This window comes from Protopterus annectens, chromosome 1.part1 (assembly GCF_019279795.1).
Source record: "Protopterus annectens isolate FY-2018-M chromosome 1.part1, PAN1.0, whole genome shotgun sequence".
NCBI classification, from domain to species: Eukaryota; Metazoa; Chordata; order Ceratodontiformes; family Protopteridae; genus Protopterus; species Protopterus annectens.
Genome location: NC_056726.1, coordinates 1,476,839,173 through 1,476,863,264, shown reverse-complemented (window position 1 = coordinate 1,476,863,264; position 24,092 = coordinate 1,476,839,173). Strand labels below are relative to the sequence as shown.

The 24,092-nt window shown below is 40.7% G+C and overlaps 1 protein-coding gene across 1 annotated transcript in view; it reads left to right on the top strand.

Annotated features, from left to right (window-relative positions):
• The first annotated feature begins 16,482 nt into the window (after nt 1-16,482).
• The window catches only part of IQCC (IQ motif containing C), a 258,336-nt gene continuing 250,726 nt past the window's right edge, over nt 16,483-24,092 (top strand). Inside the window, exon 1 of the mRNA XM_044082574.1 lies at nt 16,483-16,594. Within this exon, the coding sequence (XP_043938509.1) occupies nt 16,553-16,594 (42 nt within the window). The 5' untranslated portion in view covers nt 16,483-16,552. The remainder of the gene's footprint in view (nt 16,595-24,092) is intronic.

Genomic DNA, 24,092 nt, shown 5'->3' with positions numbered 1-24,092 from the left:
GCCCAGACCATAAGGTAGTTAGCACTGCCACCAGAACCCCTTATCAGCTACTTTAAGGCCATTCCCAAAGGGTGACCAATCCTACTATGTAATGTTTCTATTATCCAAATGGTAAGTGTGAACAAGACTTGCAAGGCTATTTGGGAGTGCCATGTACAGTGTCACCAAATACATATGCAAGTACTCTAAGAGCTTAAATATCTCACAAATATCTGCCACAATGATAGGTTTAAATATATTTAATAATAAATAATAAAAGAGCAAGACAATACTCAACACAGTAACTGCAGAGTTCAGAATCAGGAAATATTTTAAAACAACATTGCATGACAGTCTCAAATAAATATTGAAAACATCTAAACTAATCTTTACTACATTCCTATCTATATCTAAGAGAGATACTATGCCCTTTGTCTTACTTACAGAGCAACATGCAGGCAGAAGTGATGATGATGGATGTTTCCAGGTCAAAGACAAGATACAAAATGCACAATCTCTCTCTGAGAGAGCTCTTAAATTATCAAACATTACTGCTGGGTCAGCTCGGATGACATCACTGTTTGACATCTGCCTTCAGTTCCCAGGCTAACAGAAACTAACATAATTTTAACACCTCTGCTCCAGAACTGCATATCTCTCAGACGTTTGCTGAGAATTGGAAGTCGTAAAACAATTAACCTCTTTTACATTTTGAACCTAGCAATTACTTCTCTCCAAGACACTTGAAAAACCTCTAGCTCAAGACATTGTGCCTGTTTCACTGAAACTGAGAGATAACACAATTGAAAAACAATTTCAACTTATTTTCTTGAAGTTTTGTAAGTTAACTCTGTATGTTCCAGCTTCTACTATTAAAATACACATTTGTACATCTATATAGTTTATAGACATTTCTGTTCTTTTCCAGTAGCGTACACTGTGGACACATCTTTGAAGCTGAGTACTGTACAAACTCTGTTCAACCCACACTTCTACACCAGTAGTTTAATATACACATAACATATAGTTCTCTTACATTTGTAAGACAAGCACATGAATCATGTTGATATTCACAAATGACATATGATTATATACAAAATTCCAGATAGCTGGGCTGGCAGTGTCACAAAAGCAACATATTAAAAACAAGCTACTATAACATTCCAAACATCTGAGGCTGCAGAAGCTATAAAAAAACTTTTATAATGCAAAAGCAGCTTTCAATTTCAAGATACTACTGATAGAAAGTGTATCGTTTAAACCCGGGTAAACAGTGGTATTGGTCCTGAGCTGCCATTGTAATTCCTTTAACTCAAGGAAATCATCTGTCGACCCGCCCCTATGCCCTAGTTCAACATCAATAATCACAGACTTAAAGGCATGATGCTCATGTTCAAGTATTTGTCTACATAAAGCATTTTTTGAATATTTTTTCTGTATATCATAATAATGTTGATAAATTCTACTTCTAAGATTGTGTTTAGTCTTCACAATGTAAAAACACATGCAATTTTGACACAGAGCCATGTAAACCACAGCTTTTGTGTCACAATAATATTTTTTACGTACTTTGATCACCCCCAAATTAACAAGCTGTACATTACTCACTTTGAAAATATATTTACACTGTGAACAGTGGCCACATTTTGTCATGTCACATTAAATCATTGAAGTCTGCAGTCAATAAATGAAGACAGGCATTGAAGTTTTAGAATTCATATCCTTCAGAAATGCATGGCAATGCAAAACATGTTACTCTAGCAACTTTCTAACTATATAAGAGAAATATTTAAAATCCATTCCTGATTTGTCACCTTTGCATTCATTATTTTTTGGCTTTACTCCTGACCCTTGTATTAAGAGGTTGAGAGGTATTATTTTTTACAAGAATATAACTAGGGTGGATAAAGGGATGGCTGCCCCAGGTACAAGCTGTTAGGGGCACAATCGGCTGGTGCCAGTGGAGCATGATTATATTACCAGCATTCTTTCATGAAACCATGATGATATCATGTTTTCATAAACAAATACTGATACTGTATTTGGGGTTGAAGATCAGCATGCACTAGTAATTGTAAGCAAGGTGATTGTTACACTTGTAGCAAACAGCTTGTTACAATATAGAAGTTTTGTTTTCATTTTTGGTTCTCGACTTTGGAATTTTGGGAAAATGTTTGTTACACTTTTTGGAGGGCTTCTTTTTTGGACCTCAAGTTTGAGTTGAGGGAGCCCCACACTGGGTAACTGTCCAGGGTACCAGACAACCTGGATACTGCTCTGATTTATTTTATTATAGTCATATGGGATGTACATAGCAGAGTGTCTATAATGGTTTGGGGGTGATGCTGTTTGTTTTTACTGCTTCTTTTTTTTTGGCGGGGGGGGGGGCAATGCTGTTTGTTGATGAAAGTGAGTTTACCTCTGGCTGTTTGCTTAGTTAACTACCTACCTTTACTAGGTTAATGTGCATTCCTGTGCAATAAGTTGGAATATGTGTGGCTACTGTTTGCATGAAACAAAGCTCAAATCTGAAATTACATAGTTTTCAGCTGTCCCTGATTTCTCAAAATGCCTCAAAATTTTCCTCATATTTTTGGCCTGTTCCTCATAACATTTGTGGCTTTCTGGAAAATTATTGAAGATTGCAGTCATTAATAATGGCAGACATTTATGTTTCAGATTTCATACCTTTCATTAAATACATGCTAATGCAAAAAAATGTTATAGCAACTCACTATGAAAATAACAGCAATATTTAAAATCCGTCTCTTAATTCTGAGCCTTTGTGCCTCATTATTTTTTGGCTTTGTCCTGGATGTTTGTGCTAAGAGGTTGAGAGCTATTATTTGTTATCACAAACAGACAAGGTATACATAATAAAGTGGCTATAACAGCTCATATTCGTCCAAGGAGAGGGAGCTGCTGTGTGACATAGAGGAATAAAGCCCTGACTACATCACAGGTGACCTGAGTTCAAATAATGACTTAAAAGCCTGTTGGAACAGGCAAGGTTTGATGAAAGTGAATGCCTGCTGCTTGCTTGCCTATTTTGGAAAGAGGAATGTGGTTCTAGCTTGCCACGAGTGATACCTAGTGGGAGCACTAGACATCTACATTGTGGAACTGAGGTGTGTTGAGCCTATGCTGCCATGTGCAAATGCACTGTGAGCTGAGGGGAGCCCTCAGAGGGCAGCTATAGCAGAGTTTCAAAGAGCCACTGTGTGGAAAGGGGGTGCTTTGCTGGGGCAGAGGGTCCCATAGAACCAGCAAGGCTGGTCCACTGCTAGTCACAAGACTGTCCCTGCAAGTGGCTGAGCTCATTAGGGATTCCTGGTCAGGAATGAATGGCCATACAACTCTTTGCTTGCCTGGGGAATCTCTGGCTTCAATAACTATTTAACGAATAGGGTGATTGGGTGCAGGTAGAAGTGCCGCTGTGTTTCATCCTGCTTGGAGGGAGGGGTGTAAAAAAATAAATAAATAAAAGGAGAGGGTTGCAACACATTATTCTATGAATGAAAATGCAAACTAAATGGAATGTTTAAGTTAAAAATTACAACAAAGCCACACTTTCTAAGTAAGCAGTGAAACCATACCCTGACATTGTATTTTTGGTATACTATAGTAAATAATTACAAAACTATATAATGTTACAAAGTATTACAATAGACTGGCAAGCACTATCAGGACTTAGATGTGTTTTATAAATGCATATAAAAAGAAATAAAACTGTGCCAATCTTCAATATATGCATGTTTCACTAAAACAAATATAAATAAAAAAATCAAAGCCACTGACAGACTGTTCCATGCAGTGTCTAACTTGGATGTGGATCTTATTTTCTGGAGGGTTTGAATTTCCCACATTATTCTACAAATTTTATAGAAAGTCTCTGTACTTAGTAAAATTAGATTAATGAATAAGTCAATCACCCTGTTGAGCGCTGAGCATCAGGAAGGACCTACATGGAGAGAAGGGTCAGCTACTGACACAACCAGATCAGCTGAATCAACCCGAGCAATTAATGGGGTGTTAGATACCACACTGCATCATTCTCACATCCAAAAATCTAAATCTCATTGAATAGATATTTATTTTATATCTTAAATGTATTTTTTTATTTTAAATGTACTGGTGACTAATTAAAGACAACATGTATATGTTTCTTTTCATTAATAGAGCATGATGGCTATTTGTTGCATTTACATTTGGAACGTGTTTACTGTATGTTTAACAAACTCCGGTAAGGTATGTTCTCATGATGCAGCTGTAGTATGTAAACTAGGTGTACCACCATTGGCCAGATCTCTGCATCCCACCTCTAAATATGCAAAGTGGGAGGGATTTGTGATAAGGTAGTTTTGGTTCAGACTGTAGGGATTGGATGTAATTCAAATTAGTTTTTGCTTTCCATTGTGATCAGGTAGTCGGAGAATGAATGAATTTATACATTAGTCTGAGGATTACCGAGTGCTACTGCACAGTGCCTTAGATACTTTCATTTAAGTCTTTCTCTAATAACCTCTTTATTCAGTAAGTTCCTGCCTGGGCTTCAGTTGGTGTCAACAACCTTACAGATACCCTAAGTGAGACATTTATTTTTTTTACAGAAAAGTGACAACTTGCCATACAACCCACACTCATGCTCAGTGCAAAGGAATGAACTTATTTTTATTCATTTAGTTATTTATTTTTTGATTGGGTATTAAGGTTCTTTATATGCAAAAGGATTGCTTTCTGCCAGTATAGAGGAAAATTTGGAGCGTGCTTTTCAACCTCTTACTGCAAGAAATCTGGACAAAGCCAAAATTAATGGGGGGGGGGAAAACGACCCAAAATACGGACAGATATTAAATATTGCTTTTATAAACTTGGAAGGTTGATAGAATAAGAGGTTTTACATTAACATACATTTTTTTCTGGAGGATATGGAGTCTGAAACTCACGTTTGCCATTATAGTGACTTCAATCCTCAATGATTTGCCGGAACTCCACAAATTTTATGATGAGCAGACCAAATATATGAAGCAAAAATCTGGTCAGTTGAGAGGTATGCTTAGGAATTCGTTTTGTCTGGAAGACGTTTTTTCCAGCCCCATTTGCTAGAAAATTATATGTATTAATTTCTGTGTGACTTTCATATACCATATCAAGTTTCATCTAAAAGACTGTCATTAAATCTATGTTTGGCAGTTTTGAGTTGTAAAAACACAGGCAAAGCAAGAAAGGCATATATTATATATACAGTGTGCACATATTAACTACAATATGTACAAGTACTGTTATATGAATCAAGTCATATGCATTTCGCGTACACTCTTTGGCCCTCTTCAAAAGGAACCTTGATGATTGGATGGGAGAAAGGAAATTCATCCAGGGGGTTCACGTCAGTCGCCCTGCTAGATAGGGGTCCAGGGAAGTAAATAGTGTGGGAAGAAATAGCCAGGGAATTGTTATGGCTAGGCTTGTATAGGCACTAGGGCTGATAGCCTAGTACCAACCCATGAACGTATGAATGCCATAGCTCTTGTCTGTGAGATTTTGCCTCATATTTTGCCCTTTGTAAAATGTTCTGTTTTTTTTTTTTTTTCCGGTAACTCAATCAGGATTACAGTCTAGATAAGTCACCACCTGTCTCTCTTTGGGCAGTTGCGACCTGCAAAAAAGAATTAAAAAATGGCAAATGTCCTGAGATTTTAGAAAAAATATTATCATAAGTTTTCTTTAATAGTTGCATAAAACAGTTATTTTATATCTGAAAACCAAAATGTTACATGAAATAGCATAATGTAAAATAAAATAAAATAAATAAGTAAGCAACTCAAATGCTACAAGAATAGTCTTTTATTTTGGCAAAAAAAATGAAGCTCTGTCCTTTTCACTGGCCATGGGTATGTTTGGTCTGGCATTTTTGTATTCTAGTACTCCTCTCAGGTGTGCAGTAGCAAGTCCTGCCCAAATCCCGTGCACCACCGAACACCATGTGATGCATGCAATATTAATGAATATTCATGAAAATGTCCTCGCCTCCCTTATGAATATTTTATTAGGTATATGTTACATTGATTCAGGGAAATAAATATTGAACTAAACTTGGTCACTTTAGGGTTTGTCCAGATTTGTTCTGCTCAGAGGTTGAAGGAAATAGATGGTGGGTGCATATAAAAGGGTATTTGATTGTTCAGTTTGCATGCAAAAGATCAGTTGTATTTTTTTAACTATTTATTTGACATTTGTTAATTGGGTGGTCCAACTGAGCTAAAGCCCATTTTCAGTGGAGACCCAAGAAGAAAAGCTCCAGATACTTATACAATTTTATGAACATAAGCACATTAAAAATACACAAAGATACAAAAATCAAACAGTTTACAAATTTGAGAAAATCCAAAACAAATTATAAACATAACTATAGTAGATACAATAGACCAAGACATGGGAAATAATTTTATACATGTTCTTATTACATAAGAAATAGGGGGTAAAGCTGTTTAAGACTTAACCTCCTAAAGGTGTTAGCAGGTAGAAGTATTAAGGGAGGAAATAAGTACTAGAAGGAAGAGATAAGGGTTTACGTGGGGTCATGACAAGGGCATGAAAGGCTGCGTTACATTATAAAATTAAGATCAAGGTGACTGTGGAGAAGTGGGCTGCAGATCCTAGAAGTCACCCATCTGACCCCGAATGCAGTGGGCTTTTGTGGAAAAATACTGAAGTCAACATATTTTGTATTCTGTATTTAAAGGGTTAAGCAGAAAAATGTTCACTGCGTGCAAACTGAAATGTTCTGGAAAATGTTGATCACTGAGGAATGCAGGAGTTAATCTTAAACTGCTGATAAGAAAGTTAATGGTGCAAGAATAACTGTGGTACTGGCTGGTAAAAACAAGTAATCAAACTATCAATTTTAATGAAAGTCCTCTGTGCTACGTGTATGTACGTGCAGGAGGGGCTATATAAGGAGAACTTAAAGTACAAGTAGCCAGACTGCTGGCATATTACTATCATGTAGCAGGTCTCCATGCATGTAAAATAAAGCTGTTTTACTTGCTTACAAGAACTTGGTGTGATTCTTCCAGAATATGTTAGAAGAGTAAAATCTTTCGACATAACTGGCGCCCAACGTGGGGCGGCCCCTGCACGGCGCAAATCGAACAAAGAGAGGCTGAAAACCTGCGCAGGTGGAGAGAGATCAGGCTCTCCTCGAATGAAAGACCTCCAACTGAAACAGGTTGAAATTAGAGGCCAGTCACTCTTTCCAGATTCAATCCGTGAGGTGGCAGCGAAACAGGGCGGAGGAATCACAAAGGTAAGCAAAAAGAAAAGCTATTTTTTGTTGTCTGATTGGAATTTTTTGTCTAAATTTTAAGGGACTAGTCAAGGGAGAAATTTAATTTTCTCAAAGTATAAGGAGTATATGTGAATAGATTCCATATACAAGAGATCTCAGGAACAGGAATAGTTTCTCGTAAGAGAAATGGGAACAGGAACCAGTTAGCCAAAGGCGACAAAACTGAAGATGAAAAGTTTATGTTTGATTTACACCCAAAGAATGTAAAGTATTTAGATAAATGGAAAAAGAACATGGGTTTAGTGGATGTTTAAATAAGTCAGAATGTCAAAATCTAGTAAGATTACTGCGCAAACAGGCAGGAAATAAGACAAGGAAGCAAAAGAAGGTAGGGATTCCCCAGGCACAGAAATGGCTGGAGGAAGCAAATAAAAGACATAAGGAACAAAATTTGAAAAAAGGGTGTGGTAATTCAAGTGAAAAAGATGTGTACTTTGTTCAAAAGGAAGATAATGAAACTTCCATAGTCAGTCGTAGTCACCAGAATCCCTCGGCCCCTCCCATCCAGTATCCAGACCCTGCACAGGTTATTGAGGTGCCCCGACCAGGACCCACCGCAATACCAGGCTTCGGTGAGTGGCCCCCACGCCAAGTATTATATTACAGAGAGCCTGCCAACACTCTTGACTTACGCAGCGGAAGTATTAGGAGAGAAGGGCACTGGAAAATTAAGGAGAAGGTAGATCAGGAAGGAGAGGAATACCCACTGATAGAAGTGGCAAATCCTCAAGCAGGCGCAGAAGGCGAGGGTCCTACCATATTGGTCTACCGACCGTGGACCCGTGATGATATCCGAAAGCGGTAGAGGGATTCCCCATCCAAAAGTAGATATGCGTAAATTCCGTACAGGCGTAGGGGCATGAGAATGAGTTATAGATTAAACGCTGTAGAATTTGAACAAGTAATAAGGCAAATCCTAGGACCTGATTGGCACCTTATTTGCGGAACTTGGGACCCCTGCTACCAGAGGAAGGGGAGCCTTGCCGTTTAACTCAAGTGTGTAGAACCAGAATAAAGACCCTCCTAGATAAAATAGAAGAACATTGGAAGCCCAAAGCAGATTGGACTTGCATTAATCAATGCGTTCAATCAGATGACGAAACCGTAGACAATTATCTACATCGTCTCACACAATGTTTTGATGCTCATAGTGGGTTGATTAAGGCAGAAAATCAGGCAAATGACTCGCCCTATGAACAGCAACTGAAAAATGCATTCCTAAAGGGCTGCAAGACAGCCATTGGTAACTTTATACAAAAGCATATGATCATACACAGGACAGCGTCTACAGCCCCTTATGGATTATGCTAGACATGCTGAGAAATACCTGAAGGAAAAAAAAGATAAAAAAGCCCAGACTTTTACAGTTAGTGAAGATGGAACTTTAATGTTAGTTCAAGGTTCCGCAAATCGCGGAAGAGGGCGTGGCAGGGGAAAGAGGACGAAGACGGGGAGGCATAAGTCATTCTGAGGATTTCGAGGGTAGGCAAAAGAGGGGGGAGTGTTTTAAGTGCGGTAAGAAAGGACATTTCGCCAGAGATTGCAGAGGACCGGAGAAACCGATGGTTGCTTCGGTGGTACCGCATGACTATATGACGGGCAAAAGACGTAGATGGAGGGTATGAGGAAGAAGAAGAAAGTGAGAATGGGGAAGTAGGTACAAGTGAAGACGATGGGTGGGGACAGGAAATGGCAGAAAATGAGAAATATCAAATGGTAAATCTAACAGCACTAGCATCAACTATGCAATTGGAATCCCAACCAGTGATCACATTGCAAGTTGAGGGTCGAGACATAGAATTTCTTTGTGACTCAGGGGCTTCACGAACGTTAGTCAGAAGTACTGCCATATCATCCGATGTTACCTCGGATGAATATGTGCTTGTAAAAGCAGCAAATGGTCGTATTTACAAAGAGTCATTGTCCAAACCTCTGTGGTTTACCGACCCAGAGACGAACCAAACCATACGGTTCCGAGTAATAATTTCAAAAATCTGCCCAGTACATTTACTAGGAAGAGATTTAATGCAAGTGTTCGGTATAGCAGCCGTCCCAACCTCCACGGGGATGGTGGCAAGGAGAATAGAACTGAATAGTGCAATGCTATTAGAGGGGCAGGAGATCTCCATTACTGGTATAGTAATGATTTGATAGAGACAGGCCCCAGAGTGTAGTGACGGCTCTTACAAATTTGGCATTAAGCAAATACGGCATAACAAATCCGAAGGTGTCAGATCCATTACATTGCACAATGTATTACAGAAGATGTGCCGGACCTGATTTAGAATATGAAAAGAAATTTCTTAGTTTTAAAGTCACCAAACTAGTATTGCATAGCCTTTTTTGGGACACACTAGGTAATTCTGCAGTCACATGTAGCCTTACAAGGGATATGCAGCTGCTGTATAAGAATGAATTAACCACACATATTTCAGTCACGGAGGGTGAAGGAATGTCATGGTACCTCGTGGCTAAGAAAATAACTGAATGGGTAGGATGGACACCAGAACAGTTGGCAGGTAAGGGCATTCAGGTTCAAAAACTTAACTGGGTTACACAAGCCAGACCGACCGTGCACCTCAGGGAAGACAAACCGATACAATCCCCTGGGACATTATGACTATGTCTCCTTACCCCCATGGAAGAATCTCAATTGCAGATGATTCCAAACTCATTATGGTCGCAGGGTCAGCACGATATCGGACTGATTAGAACGGCAGGACAGGTAAAGATTACACCCAAGTCAGAATTTAGACCTCATAAACGGCAGTATCCCTTGAGCAGAAAGGCAGAGGAGGGCATTTTACCAGTAATCACAGCACTTTTGAAAGCTGGAGTATTAATTCTGTGCACAGACTCACCGTAATACGCCCTTATTTCCAGTAAAACCGGATGGGACATGGAGGATGGTACAAGACTTACAGGCAATAAATGCCGCGGTGGTACCTCGGGCCCCATAGTCCCGGATCCGTCTATTCTGCTGAACGATATCCTTCCAACGGATAACTACTTTTCTGTAATTGATATCAGTAATGCCTTTTCTCTATTCCCTTGCAGGAAGATAGTAGATTTTGGTTTGCATTTACGTTTATGGGCAAGCGTTATACCTATACCAGGTTACCGCAGGGATACTGCGAAAGTCCGACCATCTTCTCACAAGAGATGTCCACCAATTTGGCTCAGTTCCAACCAGCCCAAGGGTGCCACCTACTGCTGTATCGTGGATGATATCCTCCTGGCGCGACCACGGAAGAACTCTGTATGTCCGAGACTATTCGACTACTACACTTTCTGGCACACGAAGGACATAAGGTAAATAAGTCTAAGTTACAATTTTGTAAATTAGAAGCACGTTACCTGGGTTATACTATCTCTGGGAAGGGCAGGCGATTAGATGACAGCAGAAAGAATGCTATTTTACAAGCCCCATGCCAACTACAAAAAAGAAATGATGTCCTTTTTAGGCATTACGAACTTCTGTCGTAGTTGGATTCCCAACTACGAAGAAGTGCACCCGCTATCAGACTTAATTTTTGCAATACCGATGGCGGCAAAAGATTTGCTGCACTGGACAGACAAGGCAGTACAGGCATTTACTAGGATCAAGCAACTGATAGCTGGGTCAGCAACATTGGGGTTTCCAGATTACAGTAAGACCTTTATACAGACTGTAGATTGCAAGCAGGGATTTATGACATCTGTTTTAATGCAAATGTATGGAGATAAGTTAAGACCATTGGCATTTTACTCCAGCAAATTAGACTCAGTAGCACGAGCATTACCACACTGTGTGCAAGCAGTAATTGCAGCCGCTTTGGCGGTACAAGCGTCTGCCACGTTGGTATTGTTACATGATCTTACGTTAAAAGTCCCGCACTCTGTAGCAGTCATCCTTCTGCAGGACAAGTTAACATTTCTGTCACCTAGCAGACATTTATCTTGTATGACTACGCTGTTATCGCAGCCACACATGACAATTGAGAGATGCACTACCTTAAATCCAGCGACATTGCTACCTGTTGCTGAAGACGGTATTCCGCATGTATGCTTAGATCTCATACATTCTAAAGTTCTACCAAGACCGGATCTTAAAGATCAACCCTTACTACATGCGGACTGGACACTGTTTGTAGATGGGTCAGCACGCAAAACAGAAACAGGCACCACGCAGGTAGGGTATGCAGTTACTACTGCAACTCAGATAATAGAGGCAAGACCACTCCCGGGAACTTATCCGCTCAAGCAGCGGAACTGATTGCTGTGACAAGGGCATGTCTCCTTTCAGAGGACAGGAATGTCACTATCTATACGGATAGTCAATATGCCTTCTCTACGGTGCATGTGTTTGCTCAGCAATGGAAAAATAGGGGGATGGTTACAACCTCGGGGAAAGACATTATGCACAAAGACCTAATCCTTGAATTACTACAAGCCGTCCAATGGCCACGGGGTTTGGCCATCTGTAAATGCGCTGCTCATACCCGTGCTAAGGACCCGGTATCACTTGGTAATGCCCTAGCAGACAAAGCAGCCAAAGAGGCAGCTATGTCCAGTACCTTTTCACTTGAAACCGCACCTACAGAATTACAACCAACAGATACATTTGATTTGCAAACCTTACAAGTCATGCAGGAACTTAGCACAGTACAGGAAAAACAACGCTGGACTAGGTATGGTGTTAGGCAGAACAAAGGAATCTATGTGGGACCGGATAATAAATATGTTTTGCCTACTAATCTTTTTAGGTATGCAGCACTAGTTGTGCATGGCCCATCCCATCTGGGCCCTGCAGCTATGGTTAGAATTATCCACCTTACCTTTTGGACCAAGGGTTTCATTGCATATGCAAAACGTTTTTGTCTATCCTGCATAGTATGTGCTAAATACCACGAGGGAGGGGTCAGAGTTGCTCCGGCATCATTTCCAACACCCCCCTATCCTTTTCATACAATATGTATGGACTTCATCGAATTGACCCCGGCACAACTAAAGAAGTTTGCGTTAGTAATAGTAGATGCATTTACTAAGTGGGTTGAGGCTTTTCCGGTGACACATCCGGATGCTCAATCAGTAGCTAAAATTTTGGTCAATCACATCGTCCCGCACTTTGGACTTCCTACATGCATCTACTCTGACAACGGCACGCATTTTGTCAATCAGATCATACAGAAACTGTCTACAGTTTTCCAAATTGAATTGAAACACCATTGTGCCTACCACCCACAGTCAGCAGGGTTGGTGGAACGCCATAACGGCATTTTAAAAGGCAAGTTGAGAAAACTCATGGCCGAGACACATCAGTCTTGGATTACCTGTCTACCTCTAGCCCTCCTTTCCATGCGCACAACTCCCACCTCAAAAGGAGTCACCCCATTTGAGTTGTTGTATGGGAGACCTTATTACGTCCTGCAGTGGCAAAACTTGTTGCCTGCGGAACGTGAGGGGGGTGAGGAGATAGCTGAGTACATGAGGAAAATGCTGACCAATACTAACAGCTGTTTAACGAATGATTGTTTTTCAGGTTCAAGAGACGACAAGATCACGGAAATCAGACCCGGCGAGTGGGTCTGGATCAAAATAATAAAACGCAAGAATTGGGCATCCCCCAAATGGTAGGGCCCCTACCAGGTGCTAATCGCAACTCCAACAGCAGTTCGGATTAAAGAAAGGTCCTCATGGATCCACCTAACGCACTGCAAAATCATAAAACATTTTAAGTTAAATAAAGACTTGAGTTCCCCTGAGGAACAAACAGACAGCAGCAATCATGAAGGACAATAATGAGAATAAGAGAAAATGGTTCTATTGCAATGTTTTATTGTTTATAACTATTGTGATTGTAATATTTCTGTTTTGGACATTTCTGTCTTTTAATGAAGCTAGCCATTCAAAAGAGACAAACACACCAGCTGGCATCCAAACTTTAATACATATCAAGCGATTAAATATGCATATGCATCCTCAATGAATGTCTCAAATTGTTGGGTATGTACTGCAATACCTACTGTACACAGTGGCTTAATGTTAGGGACAGCCCCTCTGGGAATAAATGATACTTGGAATAGTTTGTTGTTTGAAACCACAGAAGTACCACTGAGAGACAAGGTGGCGCTGCCTCTTCTGGGGCCAAAATGGAACAGTGTGTTTTCAAAAGATTGGGAAAGTTAAGGTGGGGCTGAGCCAATGTAATTTGACAATAGTTCATAATTGTACCCTAGAAGGGCAGTGTGAGACCAAGTTTGGAGCTATAAAAAAGACATCAATGTAAATGATATTAGTTTTGTTGAAAAATGCTGTATGTATATGGCCTGTTATTTAAGGGCTAAAGCCAAATGGGAGTTATGAATTTGCAACCAATATTACCATCAAAACAAATGATTGTTATTTTATTTGTGGTAGGAAAGCATATAAATGGTTACCATATGGCTGGTCAGGAAGTTGTTTTTTGGGATATCTGATACCAGCTATCAGGCACGCAAATGCGTTGCCTCAAGGTAAAATCTGAAATGCACGTTCTCTTAATAAACCTATTAATCCCGTTGGTAACATTGATGCGTCATGGATTTATCACCATGACTTGGCACACGTCAGCAGTAAAGGACTCTCACATATGGACCTAGGCGATGATGTAATTGCTTGGGCTGGTATTTTGCCAGCATATGGGACAGTAAAATCCATCTGGGAACTGAGAAAACTGTCAAAACTGTTAGAGACTCTGAGTAATGCGACATTTTCAGCGCTAGAATTGGTGACGGACGAATTAACGGCGATGAGAACAGTAGTGTTGCAGAACCGTATGGCACTCGATTTCACCCTAGCGGCGAAAGGAGGTACTTGCGCTCTGATACACGAGGAGTGCTGCTCGTTCATTCCTGATAACGAGCACGCGATTCAGAGCCATCTTGAAATAATTCAACAAGTTTCTGAACTGACTAAACCTGGTCCAAACCCTTGACTGACTTTTTCCAAAATCTGTTTGGAAACTGGGGTTCTGTGTTGATGAACATTTTAATTGCTGTATGTGTTGGTGCAATCATATTTTGCTGCTTGGCTGCTGTTGCATACCATGTATCAAAATGATAATATCGAAGGTTATCTCTGCCAATGCTACAAAAGCATATTTCTCTGATTATGAGAAGGTATACAACGATCTGGGATTGTGTAAAATAAACAGTATACAAAATGTTGTAAGGGGAAATGTGGAAAAATACTGAAGTCAACATATTTTGTATTCTGTATTTAAAGGGTTAAGCAGAAAAATGTTCACTGCGTGCAAACTGAAATGTTCTGGAAAATGTTGATCACTGAGGAATGCAGGAGTTAATCTTAAACTGCTGATAAGAAAGTTAATGGTGCAAGAATAACTGTGGTACTGGCTGGTAAAAACAAGTAATCAAACTATCAATTTTAATGAAAGTCCTCTGTGCTACGTGTATGTACGTGCAGGAGGGTCTATATAAGGAGAACTTAAAGTACAAGTAGCCAGACTGCTGGCATATTACTATCATGTAGCAGGTCTCCATGCATGTAAAATAAAGCTGTTTTACTTGCTTACAAGAACTTGGTGTGATTCTTCCAGAATATGTTAGAAGAGTAAAATCTTTCGACAGCTTTAAAGACAACCACACTGCAACTGCCACAGTAACTCACACACACTCACTTTGCAACAGCATGGGCTTTATTCACAATGCCAGTTAAGATCATATGTGGGCTGGTTTTATACTTATGGAATTACCTGTACAAAGAAACATTAAGGCTTGTGACAGTTATTTACGTGAGTTTCTATTTGTTAAGATATATTGTGGTGTTTCATTGAAATGAATTTACCAAGTTTTTTATCCATTAATTAATATTGGTGCATTGTAAATACTTGGGCATGGTTATCCTGTAATTTGTGGGCCTGGTAGACACTATCTGTCCTTCAGATAATTGGCTGCTTCCTTGTCTAACATTTTAAATGTTGCAAAATGTGATGTTGCTTGTAGTTTGTTACAATTTGTACCATTCTACTGAAAAACAGAATTTTGTGATACTGTCTTTTATTTTAACCTATTAGGAGGTTTGAATCAGATGACACATCTAAATGTTCTGATGGGTGAATCCTACAAGGTTTTTAGGGCTGGGCATTATTTTTTGTGCATATAGTTTGTAGATGGAGCAGTTTGTCTCCTTACTGCCATCTGATTTTTCAGCATCATCTTATAAGTGAAAGTCACGATTATTTGCTGCAGCACAAAGTTGTTGACACCCAGTTTGTCTGCAAATAAATCTAACAGGTGAATACACTGTTAAAGATGACTAACACTAAGGGGTAATTGGATTGGAAAATAGTTTCTGTGTGAGGGGGCATCACCCTCACCACACGCATTGTTTAGTGTTTTTAAGTGATATTCCATTATGGAAGTGTAATGTCACTGGCAAAACTGCATATCAGTCAGTCATGCATCATTTGATATGAAATCAGGACTATTTGGCATGTCAGTCAAACAGGCGGATCACCCCACTTCTGCACAGTCCAACCTTTTGGGGTACTAGAATACTATTATGATTTGTTCACGTTTCTACGAATATTTGAATTAGAGTAAATACTTAAAACTTATCAGATTGCGTTTTGGTTTTGCGTCTTGTTTTTGAGCAAAGACGCTGTGGGGGACGGGGGGATACGCACGAGCACACTAGCTCTCAACCTCTTAGTACAAAAATCTGAACAAAGCCAAAAGTAATGAGGGGACAAAGCACCCAGGAAAGGGCCACATTTTAAATATTGCTCTTACAAACGTAAAAAAACGTTGCTGGAATAAAAGGTGTTGTGTTATTATGCATCTTATGAATGATATAAAATCTGAAAACCAAACGTATGCCATTATTTAGAGAATTCAGTCCTCACGTACTTGCTAACAGTTGAGAGATATAAATTCACGTCCTACCGAAATCTCGTATTAAATACGAGCGACTTGTAAAACGTTATTTCAACGAGTAAAAGGTAAGACTTCTGTTCTGGATTTGAGTTTTTTTCATGCAGTAGCTTCAGGATTACTATCCCGCGCACTGTCCCGCCACGCAAGACCAAACCTACACTACAGTAAACTGAACCAACCACTTGCATGGTCCTACCCCTTCCTCGACTCCTGTTGGAGTATGATATTGTCAATCAGCAGCCTTGTGTCCGTAGCGACAGCTAATGTGTTTACAGAAAACATTTATGAGTATGTGCTGGCCTCCGGTATGGACGTAAATGTGATTGAAGAGAAGGTGAAAGTTTTGCAGGCAAGTAGATCCCCGAATGTTCCTGTCTTTTACTTGTCCAGTGTTCCAAAAATGGAGTATGCCATCTTAAATTGTTTCTGTTCGTTTTATATGTGTGCTGCAAATTGGTGGGGTAAATGGTATATATTCATTTTAGAAACGGACCACATGTAAATGACAGCCATGTTTGTGCGTCTATTTATTAAATGTCATTTAGAGTAATAGTGAAAAATCCCACAACTATGTCCCAGCAACAAAGACTCTTATGAGATGTACCGTCTCAAATCGGACGCACTTTATAGTAAGCTCCGCCCAAAGGCGTGACCGCAGATGGAGACGTACAAGTACTTTGAACAGCGCACGTGATTTACACGCACATGCCCGTTTCTAGGTGGGACGGAGCCGCTGTCTTTCATTTTTAGCTTTCATTCGTGATCAACGACAGCCACGTTCTATCTTAGCTTTAACTGCAGATTGTTTTTTTTTGTTTTGTAATTAACACTGGCTATCATCGAGTTGGCTGTTTTAAAGTTTATCATAAGTAAGCGGTAATTAACTTACCACTACATGTCATATTATACTTTCCCTGAAAACCTAGCGCTTAGAAAACAACCTTACCCACCCCTTTTGTTGTGATAGAGGTATTGCCGTTGTGTCTTTCGGCTTTTCCCGGTTAGGGGTCGCCGCAACGGAACTCCGGTCAGCTAACTGCTAACATACTCATACGAGACCTTGATAACCTTTACAGTTTTATGTAACAGTGGACCTACACGGGACTGTTACTTCATGTGTTGAGGGGAGAGTTGGGGTATTGGCTTGTTAGCTTCCATTCAACATCACAGAAATGAACATATGGACTACTGAGAGAAAGACTAGACCAGAGTGCTATAATGTGTTACCTGTGCCAGCTCTGTAGATGTAAAGTAGGGTTGCCACCTTTTCAAATGCCCAAAGTGGGACATTTGTGGTACAAACATCGGATTTTGCAGGCCGAAACATTCCCACGGCCAGTACAAAGGACAGAACTTCACTTTTTTGCCTATATAAAAGCTTATTATTGTAGCATTTTAATGGTTATTCTGTTTCTTATAACACTTAGGTGTTTCAGATACAGAATAACTGTTTTATGCAACTATTACATGAAATATAGGAAATAATTTTGTCCTAAAAATCTCAGGACATTTGCCATTTTTACAACTTTTTTGCAGGACACAACTCCCCAAAGAGGGACTGTCCCTCGCAAAGTGGGACAGGTGGTAACCCTTCACAGCAGAACTATGTATAACATTGGCCAGCAATGTGTGTGCTGAATGTTGTACGCTTATGTGTTCACATGAAAATCAGTTAAATTTGGTGTGTTAAAAAGACGTACAAGAATTTTATCATGAATGGTATCAACTCTCACTCGCCCACAAACTAGTAAACCATCCACTAAATGTCCCATCCCTCCAGAATCTACTCCAACCCTGTCGCACCACCAGACCACTAAGATCCAGCAACAAAAATCACTTGCAGATCACTAAAGCCAATAACTCTGCTGGTGAAGCACTATTCTCTTGCACCATAGCCAAATTATGGAACTCCCTCCCACACACAGTTACCTCCATACCATCATGCACCCACTTCAAAACTTTACTAAAAGCACACCTAAAAACATGCTGGCTATGCCCTTGCAGCTCCCACTCTAATATCACCGACTCCATCCAACCACTACCTTTCTTTTCACTCCACTAACTACCTTGATTATAGTAAGCTCAGATGCTCATAAGCCTAGTACTTATTATACAGCAGGAACTTATTGTAACATTTGTTAATGTCTGTTATGTACTTCACAGATAAAGATTCTAGTTGCCTACTGATGTACTATGTTCTTCATCTGTAAATATGTTGTAAGTAATTGCTATGTAAATTGTTAATCGCTATGTTAATCCAATGTAACTACTGTCTGTTTATTTTAACTGTGGAGCTTTTTTCCCCGGGCCTCTGCTGAAAATGGACCTACGTCCAGTCGGACACTCTCTGTCAACAAATATAAATAAATAAATAATTTTCACGAATGGCATGCTTAGGATCCTGATGTTAGTGCTAGTCAGAGGTGTAGCCATTTTTGTAATTGTTCTCTAAAATAGTGCACTGTTTCTTCCATGGCGTTGATGATGGCCCACCCCCTACAACCAGACAACCTTAGGTGAGATGTAATCCTAAACATAGTAGTTTATGATGTTCCCTAACTGTCTGTTATTCTCTCCACCTCCCCCCTGTGTCACCCCCCCATTTTCCCTGTATCTTGGTCCTCACTCCATCCAGACTACCTTTTGTTTTCTCATACTGTCTTACACCTGCAGCACTTTCCTCCATTCATTCGACTCTCCCTAACTGACCAAGACCACACTGTAGAAACAGTGACGGAAATAACCAAATTAGGTTCAGACTTTGGGGGCTTCTAGGTGTCCACAAATCATGGGATTCTAGATGGTTCAGTGTGCAACCTTTTGATCAAGTAATGGCTAGAACAAAAATCATGACTAGGGGAAGAAGTACAGCCTTATTTATTCCAGGGAAATAGGTTGTATTCAAGGCTTATTGATCAAATCTGTCAAAATAGCAGCTCCCAATAAGGTGAGGAGAGACAACTGCAAAGATGCTTAAATCATATCTGAGAGTAGTGCCTGCCTCCCTCCCCTCCCCAAAGTAGTCACCTTTTGTGTACCACACCTCTCTGCTGTTACATCGGGATGAAAGTGAAAGAACAAATGGCCACAGTCATTACAGTTCAGTGTGCTGCTGTTCTGCATATAAACAGCATGTCTTCTCACCCTTCCCCTCCAGAAGACAGAACCCTTCTGTGTAGCCCCCAGTGCCAAATCTTAAATGAATAAATAGACAGGTAACATATTTCTAGTTGTCACTGTCAGGCAAAGATAACCACCTGTATACACGTTTGATGGATGAAAGTGAAAACAATAATGATCACAGGAGTGCATTCCATCCTGTTGTAGAAAGTAATGTAATGCACTGTCCCTAGCCATGTTCTAGATACCTTATATGTATACCTGTTATGGTTGATTGTGGGGAAAGTTAAATAATTAATTACCATGTTGTCCCCAACCCTTTCATAACCTACTGACCTTTTTTCATGTCCGCGGTTTAGTTGTGAGGAGAATTAAATAATTACCACACTGTCCTCAGCACCACCTCAAATTACAGTGATCTTCTGTACACACCTCTAAGGTATGTGTGGAAAATTAAAGAAATAATGACCACATTGTCCCCCGTCACCATAAAAGCTATAGTGGCCTTCTGTGTTCATCTCTGAGGTTTGAATATGAGGAAAATTACATAAATAATACTCCCCCCCCCCCCCAAACAAGCTGCAGCAACCCTTCTGTTCACACCTCTGAGCAGGGCTGGATTTTGACTGAATAGAGTACAGGGCAGAGGCTAGTACTAAGCCTGTATCAAAATATGGGGGCCATCAGGCCTCCAGAAATTCTGAGCGTCTAGATGTTCTGTCATGCTTTTTATGGCTTTTAACTGCTACCCAGAATAATTATTTATACATACACCAATATTTTATGTGAGTCCACATATAAAAATCAGTGATATTATTTTTCTCACACACACACACACACACACACACACACACACACACACACACACACACACACACACACACACACACACTCTGAATGCTTATCTGCTGACAAATTGGAGGAATGCAGTCTCACCTACGTCATGTCTTTGGGACACTAGAGGAAATTAGAGCACATGGATAAACCTACACGGAGAGAGGGATGGCATGCAAACTCCTTAGAGGAGGAGCTACAGCCAAAAATATAACCAGAGCCAAGCACTTTGAGATGACATCTCTACTTGCTGTGCCAGTGCGCCAGTGATCAGTTGCTTTCATACACATCTTGTCAAGAGCACTAAAGAAAGCTATTTGCTGAATGCAGTGCTGATATCTGAGATTTAAAAAAGTTCAGTTACAGGCTTGCTGTTCTTGAACTGTTTGTAAGTTTCTTGGAGGCCATTTTTTGCTTGGGCTAAAGGGAAGTCTCTCTGTTGATCAGTGGCAGTGAAAAACATTGAGCAGCCTGCCTGCCCCTGTGGGAGTGGTTACTGACTTGAAAATGTAGTTTTATTGGCCATTTTGGGTCAATTCCAAACTCCTTCATCTTCCTCTCTTAAAACCTGGTTGCCTCATGGTTTTGGCGTATTTTCAGGCTTGTTGGCTGTCGGTGAAGCACCCACCAAGAGGAGAAAACGCTGACAGAAGAAAGGAGCCACTTTTGAGATTTTAAGTATTTTTCCTCTGTTTATTTGCTAAGTTTTTCTGCATAGCCGCCTATTTTGAGCATTTTCTGGCTTGTTAAACTTGATTTCTGCATTAGTAACTGTATTTAGAGCACAACCTAGAGCTGTTTACTGAATTTCCTGTTTGCACTTATTTTTAAAATCGTTTTTTTCTCAAAACTTGCATTTTATCTGTCTTTGGCCTAGCACTCTTGTGTGGTGTCATTTACTGCACTGTTATAACTTGTTGATACTTGTGAACCTCTGCTATCTCCGAAAAAAAAAAAAAAATCTTGCTTTTTTCCCACTTTTCTGAGATTTAAAAAAGTTCAGTTACAGGTTTGCTGTTCTTGAACTGTTTGTAAGTTTCTTGGAGGCCATTTTTTGCTTGGGCTAAAGGGAAGTCTCTCCGTTGATCAGTGGCAGTGAAAAACATTGAGCAGCCTGCCTGCCCCTGTGGGAGCGGTTACTGACTTGAAACTGTAGTTTTATTGGCCATTTTGGGTAAATTCCAAACTCCTTCATCTTCCTCTCTTAAAACCCTCTTTTGCGCGGTTTTGCGCGTTTTTATGCATAGCGCAACAGCGGGCAGCGCCGCCTAATTGGGTTTAAACTATTCCTGGCTCCACAAAGTCTGCTCTTCACTTTTTCCCTTAGAACTGCTCTATCTCTCAATTTAAACACCATATTCTCATTCTAAGGCCCTTCACTGGTCCAATTAAGTAATCCTACAAGTTAGCACTATTAAACCATAAGCACTACTTACTCTTATACTCTCTACGATTACCCTGTCCTCTATTGGTCCGTCTTAAATTCAGTTTCCCTATATTACTCTAGCATGTCCAAAGGTCAGTCAATGGTTTCCTCTCCAGTCCAGCTGGTGAATCTGGGAATTTTGAGGCAATGTTACAACTGTCTCATGTACACGGACAACACTCTCCTCCTCCAAACAGGTTGAAATATATGTGAGAGATGCAACTATTTAGCCAAACTGGAGGCTGAGCTCTCTCATCTCAAAACTGGTGTAACCAGTCAGGAGGAGAAGGTAACCTCACGCAACACAATTCCAGTATCATATAGTTCCCACCACATCAGCGAACCAAACACATAAATACACAAAAACATACTCGGAGGCTCTAAATAAAAATCTACCTAAGCAACAGAGACCTCCAAAGCAGACATCCAAGCAAACGCTACCTCAAAGCAAAACACGCACAACACATAGCCCACAAAGTCAGTGTGCCAAGCAGCCACAGCCCTTAGGGCTGAACAACACACCTGATACTCTTGTAATAGGTGACTCTATTGTCAGACACACTAACGTCCCGCTCACCAGGCTGAATAAAGAGAAGGTCACGGTGAGCTGCCTGTCGGGTGCTAGGATCCGCCACATAACACAAGCTCTCAGGGCACTCCAAAGCAAATACAAATATGACTCAGTCATTGTACATGCTGGTGTGAATGACCTGAGACATACCTCCCTGGACTACATGAAAAGAGACATAGAGGAGCTCTCTGATCATGTAGCCCAGGCTGGTATGACCCTGACCTTGAGCAGCATCTTACCCTCACCTAGAATGATGCCACAGTACAAAGACAAAATGATCGATTTTAACAATTGGCTAAAATGTTGGTGTCATTCAAAGGGGATCCAGTGTCTGTCAGCCTGGGATGACATGCTCGACAAGCCACGTTGCTTTGCTAGGGGCGGCTTGCACCTGTCACCACTGGGCTTTCGGATATTGGCAAAGGCTTGGCAAAGGCTCTTGCCACCCCCATAGTGCCTTTTTTAGGCAAGGCTCAAAATTCAAACCCACCCCCATAGACAACACAAGGAACAAGAAACTAAGGGTAATGCTGCTTAACGCCAGAAATCTTAACCTCAAGATGCATGCACTCGAAGCTCTCCTCAGTATGGAGAACATCAATATCTGTGCAGTGACAGAAACCTGGTTCAAGGCTCCAGAGAGCACCGCAGCACTACCAGGCTATACCTCATATCATGCTTTTCGGCCCCAAAACCCGGACTGAACCACAAAAGGAGGGGGAGTTTCCATATTTATCAAGGATATCCACACCTCCAGGATAGTGGCATTGCACGAAGTAATGGAGACCATCCATGTGCAACTACCAGTGGGCAAGACTGCTTTTCAGTTTATAGCATCCTACAGACCACCCTCTCAAAGTCAGGAATCCCACTCGGCTTTCCTGAAAACATTGGAGAACATGAAGATCTCTCCAAACACCATTACATTGGGCGACTTCAACTACCCAAACATTGACTGGGAGCACTACTCAAGCCCCAGCACCTTAGCCCAAAGGTTCCTGGAAATTATAAACTCAAATGCTATGGAACAATTAGTCACCACTCCCACAAGAGGGGACAACATACTAGACCTGATCATTACCAACATGGGGACTCTATGCTCCACACCAGGAGTATATCCCTCATTGGTAAGATCAGACCATAAATTAATTTCACTGGATGTCCACATCCCGACCCCACCCCCAGCCCAGAAAACCACAGTGAAAAACTTCTCAAAAGCGAACTTCTCACTTCTCAAACCCGAAGTGGAATCCTTCAAGGCCCCAGGGCCAGTGGAAACTACGGCCCAAACTGCAGAATCCTATATAAGCGCATTCTACGGACATCTCCAGGAATGCATGGATCATGCTATCCCAAATAAAACCAAGACCCAATCATCCAAAGGCAGGCGTCCAGTCTGGTAGACCCCTGCCATAAATAAACTGTACAACAGAAGGAGGAAGCTACTACATGATAGAGCAAAATCCCTAATAGGGAAGGCATCTCTGATCAGTACTAGCAAAAAATTACGATCCCTCATAAAATCCTTCCAAGGCCAGCTTCGAGAGAAAAATTGCACAGGACACCAAAGACAATCATAAGGCTTTTTTCAGTTATGTTAGGAACCTGGGATGCAACTCCCAGACTTGTTCTGAGTTGATTCTAAACGACAAAAAATACACTGAACCCACAGACATCGCCAATATCCTGGCAGACAGGTTCAGTGCAAACTTCTCCACCCCCTCCCCCCCCAAAAGAGCAAGTATCTATCCCAGCAGAGGGCTGCCTCCCAAACATCTCTGATTCTCAGGTGAAGGCTGCCCTCTTCAAAGCAAAAAACACTGCTTCCATGGGACCAGATGGCGTCCCCGGTTTCTTTCTACATGAACTCCAAGAGGAACTAATCCCTCAAATAAA